At 36.8% G+C, this 16,840-nt stretch overlaps 1 protein-coding gene across 4 annotated transcripts in view; it reads right to left on the reverse strand.

Annotated features, from left to right (window-relative positions):
* Positions 1-2,743: 2,743 nt before the first annotated feature.
* asic2 (acid-sensing (proton-gated) ion channel 2) overlaps positions 2,744-16,840 on the reverse strand; it is a 345,666-nt gene continuing 331,569 nt past the window's right edge. For all 4 annotated transcript variants that reach the window (XM_042721763.1, XM_042721756.1, XM_042721750.1 and 1 more), the window contains 7 exons: positions 15,539-15,689; positions 14,261-14,317; positions 9,998-10,151; positions 7,937-8,028; positions 7,770-7,849; positions 5,378-5,446; positions 2,744-5,256 (listed from right to left, as the gene is read on the reverse strand). In XM_042721763.1, coding sequence (XP_042577697.1) covers positions 5,155-5,256; positions 5,378-5,446; positions 7,770-7,849; positions 7,937-8,028; positions 9,998-10,151; positions 14,261-14,317; positions 15,539-15,689 — 705 coding nt within the window. In that variant the 3' untranslated portion in view covers positions 2,744-5,154. The remainder of the gene's footprint in view (positions 5,257-5,377; positions 5,447-7,769; positions 7,850-7,936; positions 8,029-9,997; positions 10,152-14,260; positions 14,318-15,538; positions 15,690-16,840) is intronic.

Genomic DNA, 16,840 nt, shown 5'->3' on the forward strand with positions numbered 1-16,840 from the left:
CTATTTAAAATTATTTTGACCATTTAAATAAAACAGAATAATTTAATAATTGATGACAGTCAAGGCAGAAGCCAAGTAAAAGATAGTACATTTATTCCATGATAATAAAAGTATATGAATATCTCAATATTTAATTGCCGTTTTTTATTTTATTTTATTGAAGATATGGCATCTTACCCCAATGGTCTATTTTTACCTTTTCACTTAAATATATATAATTAAAAATAGACACAAAAACCTTTGATATTCAACATAATATAGTATATCATATACTATAACATATAGATTATTATTTTCCAAATACACAAAATTAGATTAACCTCTAAACCATTTTATCTGACTAAATCTCACAAATGTTGATATTTAGATGAAATGGCAAGAAGAACATAGCCATTCATTAAATGTGTTGTGCCATCTATGGTCTAAAAAATGGTGTCATCATACTGTACCTAATCTTGCAGCTAATACAGGTGCATCTCAATAAATTAGAATGTTGTGAAAAAGTTCATTTATTTCAGTAATTAAACTCAAATTGTGAAACTTGTGTATTAAATAAATTCAATGCACACAGACTGAAGTAGTTTAAGTCTTTGTTTTTTTTAATTGTGACGATTTTGGCTCACATTTAACAAAAACCCACCAAATTCACTATCTCATCAAATTAGAATATGGTGACATGCCAATCAGCTAATCGACTCAAAACACCTGCAAACGTTTCCTGAGCCTTCAAAATGGTCTCTCAGTTTGGTTCCGTAGGGTACACAATCATGGGGAAGACTGCTGATCTCACAGTTGTCCAGAAGAAAATCATTGACACCCTTCACAAGGAGGGTAAGCCACAAACATTCATTGCCAAAAAAGCTGTCTGTTCACGGAGTGCTGTATCGAAGCATGTTAACAGAAAGTTGAGTGGAAGGAAAAAGTGTGTAAGAAAAAGCTGCACAACCAACCGAGAGAACCACAGCCTTATGAGGATTGTCAAACAAACAAACAAACAAAATCGTTTCAAGAATTTGAGTGAACTTCACAAGGAATGGACTGAGGCTGGGGTCAAGGCATCAAGAGCCACCACACACAGACGTGTCAAGGAATTTGGCTACAGTTGTAGTATTCCTCTTGTTAAGCCACTTCTGAACCACAGACAACGTCAGAGGCGTCTTACGTAGGCTAAGGAGAAGAAGAACTGGACTGTTGCCCAGTGGTCCAAAGCCCTCTTTTCAGATGAGAGCAAGTTTTGTATTTCATTTGGAAACCAAGATCAAAAATCCATGCTGATTTCATTTTCCAGAAGAATAGTCGAATGTGTTAAGTTTCCACAGTCTGTGATGATTTGGGGTACAATGTCATCTGGAGCACTTCATGCTTCCTTCTGCTGACTAGCTTTTTGAAGATGCTGATTTCATTTTCCAGCAGGATTTGGCACCTGCCCACACTGCCAAAAGCACCAAAAGTTGGTTAAATGAACATGGTGTTGGTGTGCTTGGCTGGCCAGCAAACTCACCAGACCTGAACCCAATAGAGAATCTATGGGGTATTGTCAAGAGGAAAATGAGAAACAAGAAAGCAAAAAATGCTGATGAGCTGAAGGCCACTGTCAAAGAAACCTGGGCTTCCATACCACCTCAACAGTGCCACAAACTGATCACCTCCATGTCACGCCGAACTGAGGCAGTAATTAAAGCAAAATGAGCCCCTACCAAGTATTGAGTACATGTACTTTAAATTAACATACTTTACAGAAGGCCAACAAATCACTATTTTTTTTTTTTTGTATATTTTTTATTGGTCTTATGAAGTATTCTAATTTGTTGAGATAGTGAATTGGTGGGTTTTTGTTAAATGTGAGCCAAAATCATCACAACTAAAAGAACCAAAGACTTAAACTACTTCAGTCGGTGTGCATTGAATTTATTTAATACGCAAGTTTCACAATTTGAGTTGAATTACTGAAATGAACTTTTCCACGACATTCTGATTTATTGAAATGCACCTGTATATTAAATAATATTAATAAAAATTAAAAAAAATTTACCCTGTGACAACAATCACGACATCAAGGTAACATTTACATTCATAAATCCGTAAACAAATATTTATTTTTTAAACAATTAATGTGGAAAGGATGACAATGAATAGCAACATCTTATGCAACGTGAAAGCTTTGTGACTCTTAACTTCTGCACAATGTATGTAGTTGTAACAATTAAGTTGATTATAGCTGCTAGCTTGTTTTTCTTAGAAGTAAATGGCACAGCAGAGTCCCCGCACTCAGAGCTCAAAGGCAGCTCTTTTGTTCTTTGCGATGTTTGTTTATGTGTATCTCTGTTTATAAGGGTGGTAAAAATGAACTTGTTTTTGTTAAATGAAATTGAGTTTCTTGCATCTTCGCTTCTCTGTTTCTTCCTTACTGTGTAGAGGCATGAATAATCACATGCTGTCAAAATTGTATTTCTCTATTTGTTTCTGACAACCTAGGCAGACATTCGTAGCCTTCGCCCGCGCTCACGCACACAGGCATTAAAAAAGAGCAACAGTGTACTCGAGTAACTAGAAATTATAATGGGACAACAAGAAAAACATTTCAATCAAATTAGATTAGAAACAGTGGATATCGTTGCGAAAGTGGTCCTGAAATAGCCTTATGATGAACAAACAAAAAATAAATAAAATTATATATATATATATATATATATGGTTGTAGATAGATAGACAGTTAGATAGACAGAGGCAAAGACACAGGTGCTGTAATCCATTTAGCCTTTATTGTTTTCATCTCTAAGGTCTGAGGTACTGGAGCAATTATACATTGGAGATAGAAACCATCAACCCCTCAGGTTTCTCCTAATGAGAAAATAGCAAAGGTGATGTGACACCCCTTTGGTGTTTGTCCACATGGCAAGAAAGAGTTTACTAAAATTACTGTTTAACATTATGAGTAAATTCTTTGTTTACTGTTGTGTATGGACAGATGCTGTGGGTTTCTGCGTTTGTGTACATGTTCGATTTTTTTTTTCTCTGCGTGTGCTTGAAACCTAAAGGTTTACAGCTTGATCTTTGACATATTTAGAATAAATCATCACATTTTAGGGCAAATAAGGATAAGACATTCATCCTCTACAGCCCATTACATTTGATTATCAAATTGAATTGCAAATAAAACAACTAAAACCATTTACATTCAGTCACAGATACTTTGCAAATCAGAAAAGTGTTCAGACTGGATATTTGCATTTTTTTTTAACCTACTATATTTATAGAATAAAATATAACACACATTAAGAAACATGTGTCTGTATTAACACAATCACATGGCTCTCTCACATGCCACAAACAATCCATAGCACACATTCATTATTCTATTCCTTGTGGCGAAATTATAATGTTTTCACTCTTAATGTTATTGTTTAATAAATTCCGCATTATGACATAGGCGCAAATCACGCCTCTTAATACTGTTGCTCCAGAAGGGGGCATGAAAATAATAACTACTAACAATCCTCTAAGAAAAATCTCTGAGCTTGAATATTTATAAAAGATATTTGCATACTGCCTCTAAGCTCAAATCTGATTTGACAAAGGGGCCCTAGGACACATGTGAAAGCCTGGGCTTATTAAACCAGATTAAATACCTTTTTTTATATGTAGATTCTAGGAGCTTTGCAACAAATTTCTGGTGTTACTTGTCACCAGCGGCCTTCGTGTCCCAGAACAATTTGTTCAAAAGTGTCACCTACTATTTTAATACACAAGCTCTGATTCTTGCTTTTCATGTTGTGAGTGAATTTTGTGCCGGTCAATATTCTTAAATTGAATATCGAAGGGTGTTAAATTGAGAAATGCAATCAAGCTCACTCTCATCACCCAGAACTGACCCTTCTTTCATTATTTTCAGCACAAATGATTTGGCATCAGTTAATGAATTTAGGCTGAAACACTGTACATGTTGTACAGGTTTCATTCATACTGATGTTATAGTGATACGAGAACCTCATATTTAGTTTGAGAGCAAAAAGGAACATAATCACAGCTTTGAGCTGTATATCATCCATCATCAAACAACATTGTGGGAACATAGTAAATATCAGACAACATATGACAATTACAGCATTAATTAACCCCAGCATAGATGAAGAGCTCTGAAATGAGGAGATGAGATAAGACATAGACAACAGTGCAGCGACCACTCACATAATAAACCACCATAAACTCCTCTAAATCCTTTATATGTTTAAACGTATCCCACTTATGATAGTTGGGAAAGTGGAATTATGATTCTCTGAAAAGTGCTGATGTATCCCTCAACTCTGAATTAAAAGCATGAAAGATCATATCAGCTTTCTAATACCAGCTTTAAATGACAAATGAACACCTCAAAATGACAAACAAAATGAACACCACTAGTTGCATCACTATATTCTTATGCAACAAAAACACTTATTTTCTGTACTCTCTTTGTTCTTCATTTTTCAAATGGGATCCAGAAAGCATGTAGAAGAGCCATTCACATACACAATGGGCTCATAATGGCTGCCATTGTACCGTGACCCATTTGGCTTTTCTATGAAGGATAGAAAAATAAAAAGGAAAGAAGAAATGGGTTCTCAGTTTTATGAAGCATCCCTGATACATCAAGAAGCCACATAGCAAACAAACAGCACAAGAAGAAAAAATTGTCTCCACACATGAGAGAGGATGAAAAGTTTGAGGAAACTGTATTGTAACGCATGAAACTGACACATGCACAGTTAGAACAGCTTCGCAACATTTTCTCTGTTAATAATTTACAGTGTTTTGGCAGTAGACTTCCAAATGGCGTCTTGGCAGAGAGAGAAAGAGAGAACGCGAGAACATGCCGAGGCTGTGCGCATCTGCAGTTCCTCACATGCTCGTGTTTTCATGTTTGTCTTATTTTTACAAGTGACTGTCCCGACAGGTTCACAAGCTTCTGCTTTCCTTCATGAGTCCAGAACAAACAGATGGTGTTTGGTCCTCATGTTCCTCGAGAAACTCATTGGCTTCTAGTTCTCATGTTTGTGCCAAATGATGACATGTTGAGAAAAAGCAACAGAGACTTTTCCCTCGTTTTATTCTGTCCTTCACCCATTGGAGTGGAGTGGCCCGGCTCCCTCTGTTGCTGTGGAGGGGTTACGGTGCTCAGCAGGCAATCTCCTCTAGGGTGCCCAGGGTGGTCTGGAGGGGAACGCTGACCGTGTGGCTAATCGATTCTGAGTGGTTTACCACCGGATCACAGGTACTCTGAGAAAAAACACAGATGTTCTTAAAACTGCACGCCTGAGGCACAACACAGTCATTCCACGCACTGGGTTCGTGATATCTAAATAAATGATTTGAAACTTAGCAGGCACTTATTTTTTACCACATCCTCTCCACGACTCTCTTCCTCCTCCTCTCGGTTCAGCAGGTCCAGCAGTCTCTCCTTCACCACCTGCCAGCACACATCACAAACCACCATCTCATTCACTGCCAAATCAGGTCTCAAACTGCTGTCCTCAGAACAGCTTTGAAAAGATCAATCTTTGCCAGCGCTGCGATAATCAAATCAACGACATGGGTTGCAGCCCAGGGCACTGACCACCGAGGGATCACAGGATCAGAAAATCACATAGGAATTGAAAATGGGGATTTGGATTGGGAAAATCACACATTTTGGTCTAGCTTTCAGTTTAAAAAAATGGCTCTGCAGATCCCCATGTTGGCAATGAACAAATTATCTCAGCGTCACCCGTCTCAAATGCCACAGGAATGTAATTTTCTTTAAAGTTGGAGCTAATGAAACAGTCTGAGAACTTTAATAAATCAAAACAAACTGAACTTCTTGATGGTGATGTCAACAGTGTTGCCAACTTAGTGACTCAGTTGCTAGATTTTGTGACTTTTCATGCCAATTTAGAATGACTTCTTGGATAAACTCGTCGGTACTGCCACGCAAGGTCCTCTCTTTGTGTCTGCTCTGTTCAGTGATTGGTTCAGGTGCAGCGCATTCAGTTAAAATATTGTAGATATATTCTGTAGCTTCTAATCTGAGTGATAATTTTACATGTAAATATAGCTGAAAAAGCACAGCCATTGTATTCATGTGCATTTGATTTGGATGACATTTTGATTATAAATCAGGATTTTAGTGAAGATTAACAGCTTGGAAAGGGGGAGCTGGTTATGTAGTCTTAATGGGCCATTTTTCAGTCACTATTTCATATTCATCCTGTTGTCTGACAGCAGAAACAGAAAAATATATCAATGAAAACAGTTTTATTGGGAATTTGGCTGTAAAATACAGTATGTGAGCTTAGAGAGTAGTAGAAAGCCAAAATGTAAAAGGTTGACAGAAGGCAGAATACAAATGCAATAGTGTCATGAATATGTATAGTTCTGCATTTCCAGTGAAGCTAAATGCTTTAGTGTTTCTTTTGTTTTTATGTGCTTTGTTAACAGCTGCCAAAAAGCTTAAAATCCAGAGATGCTTAAGTTTCAGAAAATAATTTTAAGATGAAGTCTGTCCATTTAAAGCGATCTTGCATCAGAAATGCATTAACACTGGACAGGACAGAGTGCAAAAAGAGAGTGTGTGTGTGTGTGTGTGTGTGTGTGTGTGTGTGTGTGTGTGTGTGTGTGTGTGTGTGTGCCCCCGAAGGTATGAGTGGTATAAGGGCCTGTGCTGGCTGCTGTCCATAAAGCAAAGAGACCAGCAGCAATTTAGAATTAATGAAGGCTCATTGTGATGAAACTTTCCATCAGAGTGTCATTCATTCTACACTACAGACAGAGTGAAGATTTCAACAGTCTAGGGTAATCTCTCTCTCTCTCTCTCTCCCCCTCTCTGTGTGTGTGTTTCTCTGAATACATGTGCATTTATCAGAGTGTGTTTATTACAGTGTGTAAAGTGTCTCCTGTGCCTCTGAGTCTGGACACTGAACAGAGTGTTTGTGTGTCAGACGGAGTCCAGAATTATCACTCGACAAATGCATGTAAAAACTGGCTATGGCAAGTAAATATATATATATATAACTTGCCAATGGTATGTAACTGGTAGGAATGTTAATCACATATGCAGAATACAGTATGTCTAATAAAGCAAGCAATAATAAAGCAAGATTAAAATATTTGGGGGGAAACAAATCACACATTTTTTTGACATTTTTAGTGATGCAGACTCATTTTGTACACCACCATTCAAAAGTTAGGGGTCGCTAAGATGTTTTCATGTTTTTGAAAAAAGTACCTTGCACTAAGCTGCATTTAATTGCTCAAAACACAGTAAAAATAATAATATTATGAAATATTATTAAAATTAAAATAACTGTTTTCTATTTGAATATATTTTTAAATGCAACTTATTCCTGTGATGCAAAGCAGAATTTTCAGCAGTCTTTCCTTACCTTCAGAAATCAAAAAATATAATGAAAACAATTGTGCAGTACTGTGAAACATTTTATTTATTTTTAGGATTCTTTGATGAACAATAACAGCATTTACTTGAAATAGAAATCTTTTGTAACATTATACATGTCTTTATACTTTCCCTTTTGATTAATTTAATGCTGAATATAAATGTATAAATAAAATTAACATAAAATCTTACTGACCCCAAAGTTTGGTAGATGCTGCAATGTTGTGATCACAACAAATTTTAAAATAAAGATTTATAAACACTAATGTAATAGAGAATTATGTTACATAACTGCGAAAATAATTAATTAATTTGTTGTATATTTTCTCAATTTTCTTCACAGTTCAATAATAACCCATACCTCATATGCATAATCAAAAAGCTCCAGTATGGTCAGGATACTTGCACCAATAAACAAGCCCATCTGACCACCAATATCACCTGCAACATAAATATATTTATGATTTAGAGGAACAGAGAGAAAAAAAAGATGAAAGACAGTATTCATAATGCAGTGTGCTGTGATACCTAGTAGACCCGCCACCTCGTATGCTTTCTTCTGCTCTATGGTCTCATAATTCAGAGCCTCAAAGAACACATCCAGAACTAGGATATTGTCCCTGCATCAACAGAACACAAAGAGTGATGTTTTGAAGTTACATTTTGATTCATGGCAAAACCAGAAAACAAGTTTCCTGCAAGTAACTCATCGTTTCACACCAGAAACAAATATGTTGACTGACACAGCCAACTGGAAGATTTTTGATGTTTAATATTAAGTGGAGCAGGATTTTAAACCAATGAGATTTCACTGTAGGCAGAGCTACCCAGTGTGATGCAACAGAAATAACAACCAAATGACCAATAGAATTTTGTGGATGCTTAGGATGGGACCTCCAGTTAAGGAAATATTTACCAACAATATAACAATAACCTCCAAATCCTGACAACAATTACACTAGCATTATCTCAACCATTCATTGCTCCTCTATTATGCTGCAGAGATGAATGATCTTGGCATGACTGATAATTTGCGTGCATGTGTGGAGGAGTTAACGTAAACAAGTTTTTTTTCTGTTATCATAAAATGAAGCAGTCTAGAGAAGCTTATCGCTCTAGTGGGACACCAGAGTGATGATATGCTGTCTGCTTTATGCTGATTTAATTGACTCTGCACTTGAGCAACATCTGTGTGTGTGTGTGTGTGTGTGTGTGTGTGTGTGTGTGTGTGTGTGTGTGTGTGTGTGTGTGTGTGTGTGTGTGTGTGTGTGTGGTGAGAGAGAGAGAGAGAGAGAGAGAGAAAGAGAGAGAGAGAGAGAGTCAGTATTCCCAATAGCTCCATGTCTCAGGCACATCAATCACAAGCTTATGGCTATGGCAATGAACTAATGAATGGAGAGGATGTGATATCTGTCACTCCCTGAATCTTCCTGACACAAAGCAAACGTGTTCAGCAAAATGTCTAGAGGAGAAATAAATATGTCTAAGAGCCACATCAAATGTCCCGGTGTCCTAATGTTGCTTTTATTGTAGAGAAGCATGTCTATAAATTGAGGCATCATTTCAATCGCACCTTAATTAGGACAATAACACACAGGGGGAGTTTCTTTGAAACAAGTAAAACTTTCTCCCACATTCCAGTGTCCATTTCCTCATGAACAGTGTTACAACCAGGGCTTCATCCCTAGTGGAACAGCAATGTCAGTTTAATTATAATTCAAATTTTAAATTTGAATTTAATATGTAAATTAAAATAGAATACAATTCAAAATCAACCCAATTGTTTAGGTGTAGTTTATCATTTTTAATTTTATTTTTCATTATGAATTATGAATAAACATATTACCAAACAGTCATAATGCACTTTCCAGAAGCATTACTTGATTTTTAAGTTCAATATATATACTGTATATATATATATATATATATATATATATATATATATATATACAATTACACACACACACACACACACACACACACTGTTCAGAATTTAGATTTTTTTTTATCAAAATATTACTGATTTCATTGCATTTTTTCATCAAAAATGTGCAGCCTTTGTGAGATTTATAGACTTCTCAAAAAAATAAATATTCAAATTTCTAACTATTTTTTGAATTATTGGTTTTACTTAGTTGCTTTGTTTTGTGACCTTGAAATGCAATTCATTAAATTCCTCTTCCCTTCATTTCAATTTAACCTGCGGCTCCTGCCCAGTTTAATTAAATCTTGTGAATAAAATGAAGTCAATTCTTAATTTCAGAATATTTCTCAAGCCTAATAACACCACAGCTCATCCCTGCTAGAAAAGTGCAGGCTTGTGATCATTAACAAGCTCCATATCTCTATGATCTTGATATGAGGTGGAACATTAACTGGTAATTTTACAAATTGGTGGCAGTAATGAGGTAAAGTTAAAAGCCGTGAAAGGTATTACAAGGACAACAATTAAAAAGTTTGGAAAGTGGTGAAAAGTTGCAACATATATTAAAAAATACTTCAGAGACCTTTTGAATGCTGAATTCAAAGCCGTTTTGTTGTATTTGAGGGGAAAGGGACTTTTAACATGGATGTGAGGTGCGTACTCACGTGATGTACTTCTCTGATCGGTTGAACTTCTTCTCCAGGTAGCGAGCAGAGGTTTTACTGGGGATCTTGACCATGGAAAGCTCTTTGTTGTATCGAGTCATGTTACAGGGGCTCCTGCAGATGCAGCTTGTGCCTTCAACAGCTGACAGAGCAGCTACAGAAAGCATGAAAGGATATAGTAGAGAGGAAAAAGAAAAGAGAAAAAGGAAACGAGGAAAGACGGGAAAGGGTACAGGGAAGAAAGGGAGAATATGTCAGTTCTTTCTACAGGCAGCATTTCTGGGTTCTATGTATGACATTCCTTGTAGAACAACTGACAATGTAAAGAACATGAGGTCGTCTTATCCTTCTCTGCACACAGAGGGTCTTTTCAGTGTCTTCACACACACACACACACACACACACACACACACACACACACACACTGACTGAAGTATAATTCAACTCTTGGCCTTGTCAGAACACTTTCAAATCTCTACTGTCAACTCTTGACGGCTTAGAAAAATATTACATGTTGCACTTTTGATTACTTTAGGAAAGACACTGGAGGTATTTTGATAAAAGCCACCACTATGAATCTGATAAACCGCAAGGATATTATTGTCAAAGTGCTTTCTAGATAAACTTACTGAAAAATAGAAGACTGATTGATTGTGTTTACTGTAAAAGTATTTATCTTACAAAACAACAAAAGAGAATAATTTGCTATTCTCTTGTCTGTTGCCAAGGGCTGAAATCTTTTGCTCTTGGCTGTGCCTTCCTCAGATTTCTAATCAGCTCATAACATGCATGACCTGAAGATGGAATCTGACCTTTCAAAGAAACATTTTTAAATTCATCCATCCCTGACCTTTTCTATCTCCACCTCTGATTCTTCTCCTCACTTCCATCCCCTCTCTCAACCCTGCCATTGGAGATGATGCTAAAGTCACATCATTTAATTGGAGAATTAAGTCGGATTTAACCTCCTTGACGCACACACTCACAGATAAATGAACAGAACACACACACACACACACAAACACAAACACAAGACTATTAAATCGGCTATAATCTTGTGCTAAATCCATCATTCTGTACAAACTTAAAAGCCCCGTTCACATCTGATAACTCATTTTCTCCAAGCATTGCCACTGGCAGATCCTGTGCTTGAAACCACAAAGGTATTCCACACCTTCAACTTCCAATGTTCAACTTCCAATTTTTTTTTTTTTATAGAATAATAAAGTACATTGCACAGGGGTAAGTTGACCATCCCATCCCCATTTTTTTTTTTTTTTTGACCAAACAGTAGATGGTACAATCTCATCTTAACACTTTTGATGAATGTCTATGCTATTTTTTATTTTGTCATTTCTTTTGAATATCACCATTTGTGAGAATTAGTCAGGTTAACTGATTCAGTTAGTGATCTATGACATTGTATGTTGAATATCATTTTTTTTTTAATGTGTGTGTGTCTGTTTGTTAATGAGAGATTTGTGGGCAGAAATGTTTTTAGATTTGTGGAATAAAATTATAGTTTTCATATTTTAAGTGAACTTAAGTGTATCTTAAGTGACCCCGAGTGGCATGTTGTTACTAAAGTTATTATTTTTTAAACGTAATAGTTATTTTACTGGGGTTATTATTCTAGACATCTTTGCTTTTTGAAACATATAGGCTAATTCAGTGAAATCACTGAATTTGCACTCAGTGTTGCTATTATGACATATCTTCGATTAAAATGTCAAAAATATGTAAATATTAATTCATATTCTGTATATATTATAAACTGACCAGACAAATCTCTTTTACTGGCATTCTGCTTTATTTGTCATCAGTTACTCAATTATTCAACTAAATTGTCAAAATAAAATTTTAAATAGAATAGCTGAAGTTAACTGGATTAAAATAACTGAAATAACAATACAAAATTTGCAATGCTTATTTCTTAGGAGTACTACTGTTTTTGTGTAACACTGCTATTTCCTCATTGGATACTGTTTTGGCAGGCAGTATACTGTATACAGTATATAGTGCACAGTGTGCTGTAAGCAGTACATTATTATTCCATTCTGAATATCTCTTGATTAACATTCTTCTTGTTGTTTGTTCTGTCTCTGAGTGTTTTCTATCATTGCCAATCTCACTCATTCTGTTTGTTAGTTTTTTTTCTTTTTATTTTATTATTATTAGTTATTTATTTTTTACTTTAGCAATTTCCCTCTCATACCTCTAATAGCCTCCCATTCATTTTTAAATGTGTTCATCTGCATGTTGTTCTGGTGAAACCGAAAATACATTTTCTTCTCTCCTCAGGGTGCTGTGAACAGAAAGTTGGAGTTGGTGATAATTTCCTCTCCACTTTGTCAAAGATAAGAACCAGCTGTCAAGGATTTTGAAGCCAGCAGCTAAAGTTTTGGACAAGCTGTTCAGCATATTGTGCTGTGCCGGTGTGCCTTTACTTGTCAACTGAGGTCAGAGAATGAAACTTTTCCAGTGGTTTGGAAGTCTGTCCCTCTTCATACACTATTGGCTTTATCTTGAAAAAATAAATAAATAAATAAAAATGTTTGAAATTACACATATTAATAACCTATGGAAGTCTTTGGAAACGGATTATGTGCTGGGTACCTGAGATGTCTGAAAATGTACAGTTCTAGCTGTGCTCTAATTTGAATTTCCTCATTAGCAAAAGATAATTATTGAACATGGAGCCAACTTGCTTATTATGTGTGGGACAGACCGCTGGTATAAACTGTCAGATGGTACGTAGAGAGGGAGTTAATGAGAGCCAGACTGCATTCTGTTGGTAGGGATGGTGCACAAAACAGTTCAAGTTTTTGTTTTCCCTGAATATATTTCCAAAATAATGACTTAATTTGAGCGAGTTCACAAAAGAATTTCAAGTTCAATAAATGAGTCTCAGTGTCAAGAGGAATGATGATCTGCAAAGAAAAATGCAATTGGAGACTTTGTAAGAGAACTGAGGCATACTTTGAAAGCTTTCTCCATGCAGAGTTAATACAGTCTAATTTGGTGAAGGTTGTGAAGATGATATATAATGCGTTCTGATGTCTAATGCCTACTGCTTCCAACTGCTGTAAAAGAGAGACACAAGCACACATACAAACAAACAGATTTGTTCAATTACATTTATTTTACTTTTTGTTCCGCCGTTTACCCTTTTACTCTCTTTAAGGATGCTACATAAGAACAAAACACTGCTACAGAGGAGGAAGATATAGAGCAGAGAATAAAAGCTGGACAGTGGCTGCCGTTTTCATGAGTTTTGTCCATGTAATTGGATTTTTTGGAGGGTCAGTGCAGTAATAGTCATAAAGGTCTGCTGAACAGAAACTTGTGCATATCTGGAATCAAACCGTGAAAGTTTGATTGATATCACATCTGATTGATATCATGAGTTTATTAGTCAAACAGGGAAGTCAAGTCAAGTCACATTTATTTATATAGCGCTTAATATTACAGATTGTGTCAAAGCAGCTGCACTGTAATAAATGGGAAAATAAAAGTGTTAATGTTGCAAAATTCATAAATTATGAAATAGATTTGATTCAGCTAAAAAGCAGCTCTACAGAAGCCAACAGTCTCATTATCTAGCTCAGTTCAGTTTAAGTTTTGCTCTCATCTGATAAGATTGTATAATATTATTAAATATGAATTGTCTTTTAAACCCATGGGAAAACATACAAAATGCGCAGTGCTTGAGTTCTCCAGGACCAAGATTGAGATCCCCTGGACTACAGAGATGGATAATATTGAACTTTACATAATTTTTTTGAGAACTTATACTTGCTAAATCGAGCCAGAATGTTTAAACTGTTACAAACAAAACCCCGACTGGAGCATTTACAAACAAAATGGAATACAAACCGTGTAATGTATTAAAGTAAACGTAATGAAATTCTGAATTGTTCTGACCCAGTTTAACATGTGTATATGTATTAGTTAAAAAAAAAAAAAACGGGTGTAGGGAGAGTGTGTGTACTGGTATTCCATTCATTATGGGGACCAAATGTCCCCACAAGGACTGTGATCCAAGTTGTTTTTTACCTTTTTGGTCCCCATGTGAAAAACAGCTTATAAATCATACAGAATAAGTTTTTTTTGAAAATTTAAAAGTGCATATGGTTTTCTGTGAGGGGTAGGTTTAGGGGTGGGGTACAGTATAGTTTTGCACAATAAAAAAACCATTACATCTATGGAATTCCCCCATCAAACATGGAAACCAGTGTGTGTGTGCATGAAGAATACACTCACCCAGAGCAGGTTCAGCACAATCCTTATACTGTTCAGGAGTGCAGTACGGAGAATCACCTAGAAATGAGAGGAAAACAAAGAAACAGAAAAAAATGTAAGTGCCAAAGAAAAGTTCTTCTTTATTCAGCCTTATTAAATTAATAATGAAACACTGGGAACGTGTTCTGAGTCAGAGAAAAACAGACTCAATCTTCACCCAGCCAAACTCAGCAGCACGCCAAGGAAATAAACAACTGGGAGTGCGTGTGTGTGCATTTGGAATAGAGTTTTGTGCACGTCTACACTTGCTCTTTGCCAAAATGTATCAGACGTATCCTGAATGTACACCACAGGGCAGTCACAATCAGCTAATGAATCTATAATTACAGTATTAGAGTAGGGTGCCTGTGTGAATGAAGGACTAATCATTCATGAGATAATTGTCCTGTTTTGAGAGCCAACTGAAGTAGCAGGAGGTTGAGGTTGGCGCCTATGGGTTAGAATTAATATAAAATTATATAAAAAAAGAAGTCTAGTTTTATCAGATAGGTGAAAATGGAGACCATATAGTGTCATTAAAAGAGACCAGTTTAAAATTAAAATGGCTGCAGCACTAACTTTAAAGATCAGCTATCATGGGAGAGCATACATTGGCATTAAGAATGGGACATAAAGGGCATTAAGTCACAATGAAAAGTTCATGAAATCATATTATGAAATCATGGAAATATATTGCGTCTTTAAAAAGACCATTGAGCAACAGTTAAAGATGACTATTTATCAATGGGCCAAAATTACTTTTTATCAATGAAATGAAATTAAAATAGAATGTTTCTGAAGAAATTAAGTTTCATTTTGCGAAGAGATCTTCCACACTTCTCAAATTATACAATATGTCAAGTTCAGTCATGGTTCATGCTTACAAGCCCTTGCTGTCAATTTGTGGGCTTGTTGCAAACCACCTTTGACCCACAGAAAACTAAATTAATTTCTATACTCTGACCTCTTTTAAACAAGTTCATCAGGTTTTGCTCGGTTGCCAAATGCAAATCAGAAATGCACAAGGTATCAAGTTATCGCTACACACAGCCCAATGCTGACTTGCTTTCTGCCAGAATATGTTACGTACGTTTAAGTAGATTTCAATTTTTATTATTACAACCATTACATGCCCACTTTTTTTGATACTTCACAATAATTTCTGAAACTGAAAACTGAATTTGAAATGTACCGTAGAAGTACAAGAGGATAAGTATGAAGTAAAAGAAAAGTTTAAAGCACTGCTAGGTTTGGACGTACCTGGCATGTAGACCATTCTGCAGTTGCAGTTTTCTACGATGTAGCGTGTCTCACACTCAATGCGACAGGCAGACACGCTGTACACCTGAAAGAGGCCTGAATCCAGGGCTCTGGACACACACTCACCCCACGGAGGAGGAAGGTATGTCAGCTGAAGGAGAAGGAAACATTATTATGCATTAGACAGACTGATTAGCATATGTATAATAGAGGTATTTTGTACAAACTATTTTTTTTATTACTCAAGTTATGGGGTGGGGGTAAAAAAGGTATAGTACTTTTGACAACACCAGTGGTCAATGCAAATCTCTGCAAATCTCCACCAATTAATTTCATATTCTGATAGTATACCCACAGAAAGAAAATATTATTTGTGCAAAAAGCCGATCGCTAAGTTACGCCCCCATAGTTTTTCAAGATTAATTTTGTCCCGTTTCATTTAATCTATTCGTTAACATTGTCATGTGCAAACAAAGACATTTCAGTGTGTCAGTGTCCAGGTGCGGGTTAACAGGTTAATAAACATCCAAGGGTTACACAGGGTAGGCAGGAGACACACGTTGCACCATCAGGAGATGAACAATACCAGAACAAGGAAACATAGGGCAATCAACACTTTAAATACAGGACTAAACAAGGGTAATTGAAACACCTGAATTAAATGAACAAGGGAGAAACTGGGTAACGGGGAGCACATCGAAGAAAACACAACAAAACAGGTCCATATCCCTGACATATCACCCCCTCCAGGAAGGCGCATCCTCACGCTGTAGAAACAACAGAGGGAGGGATGGGTTGGACCTTGGGAAGAGGCTCAGGTGGAGGATGGACACCTGGCAGGAGGACGGCCAACAGAGTCCAGGGTAGAGACAACGGAGGGAGGAGCCAGGGAGGAGATATCACCATCAAAGAAGGACCAGAAAAAGGGAGGACACATCAATAAACAAATAAAATAAATCCCATTCAAAATCCAGCAGTCTCTGATCCATTATAAACTAGGGACTTGGAGCAGGCAGAGCCAGGTGGGACCTAGGCTACAGCCATTAAGGGGGCCCATGGTGGACCCGACGGAGGGAGAAGCCATGGTGGAGGAAGGGCTACCGACTCCAGGGGGCTGACCAATGGCGGCGGAGCAGGTGAAGGAGGAGCCCGAGGCGGAGAGCCGATGAGCCAGGGTGAAGGGGAGGATCCGGAGGGCCAAGGCGGAACAGATGGCTCAGGTGACCGAGGTGAGGATTTGGAAGGCCAAGGAGGAGTCGAAGGAAAGGACGAGCCTGACAGAGCGAGAGGGAAGAGGCACAG

Source organism: Cyprinus carpio, chromosome A3, assembly GCF_018340385.1.
Source record: "Cyprinus carpio isolate SPL01 chromosome A3, ASM1834038v1, whole genome shotgun sequence".
Taxonomy (NCBI): domain Eukaryota; kingdom Metazoa; phylum Chordata; class Actinopteri; order Cypriniformes; family Cyprinidae; genus Cyprinus; species Cyprinus carpio.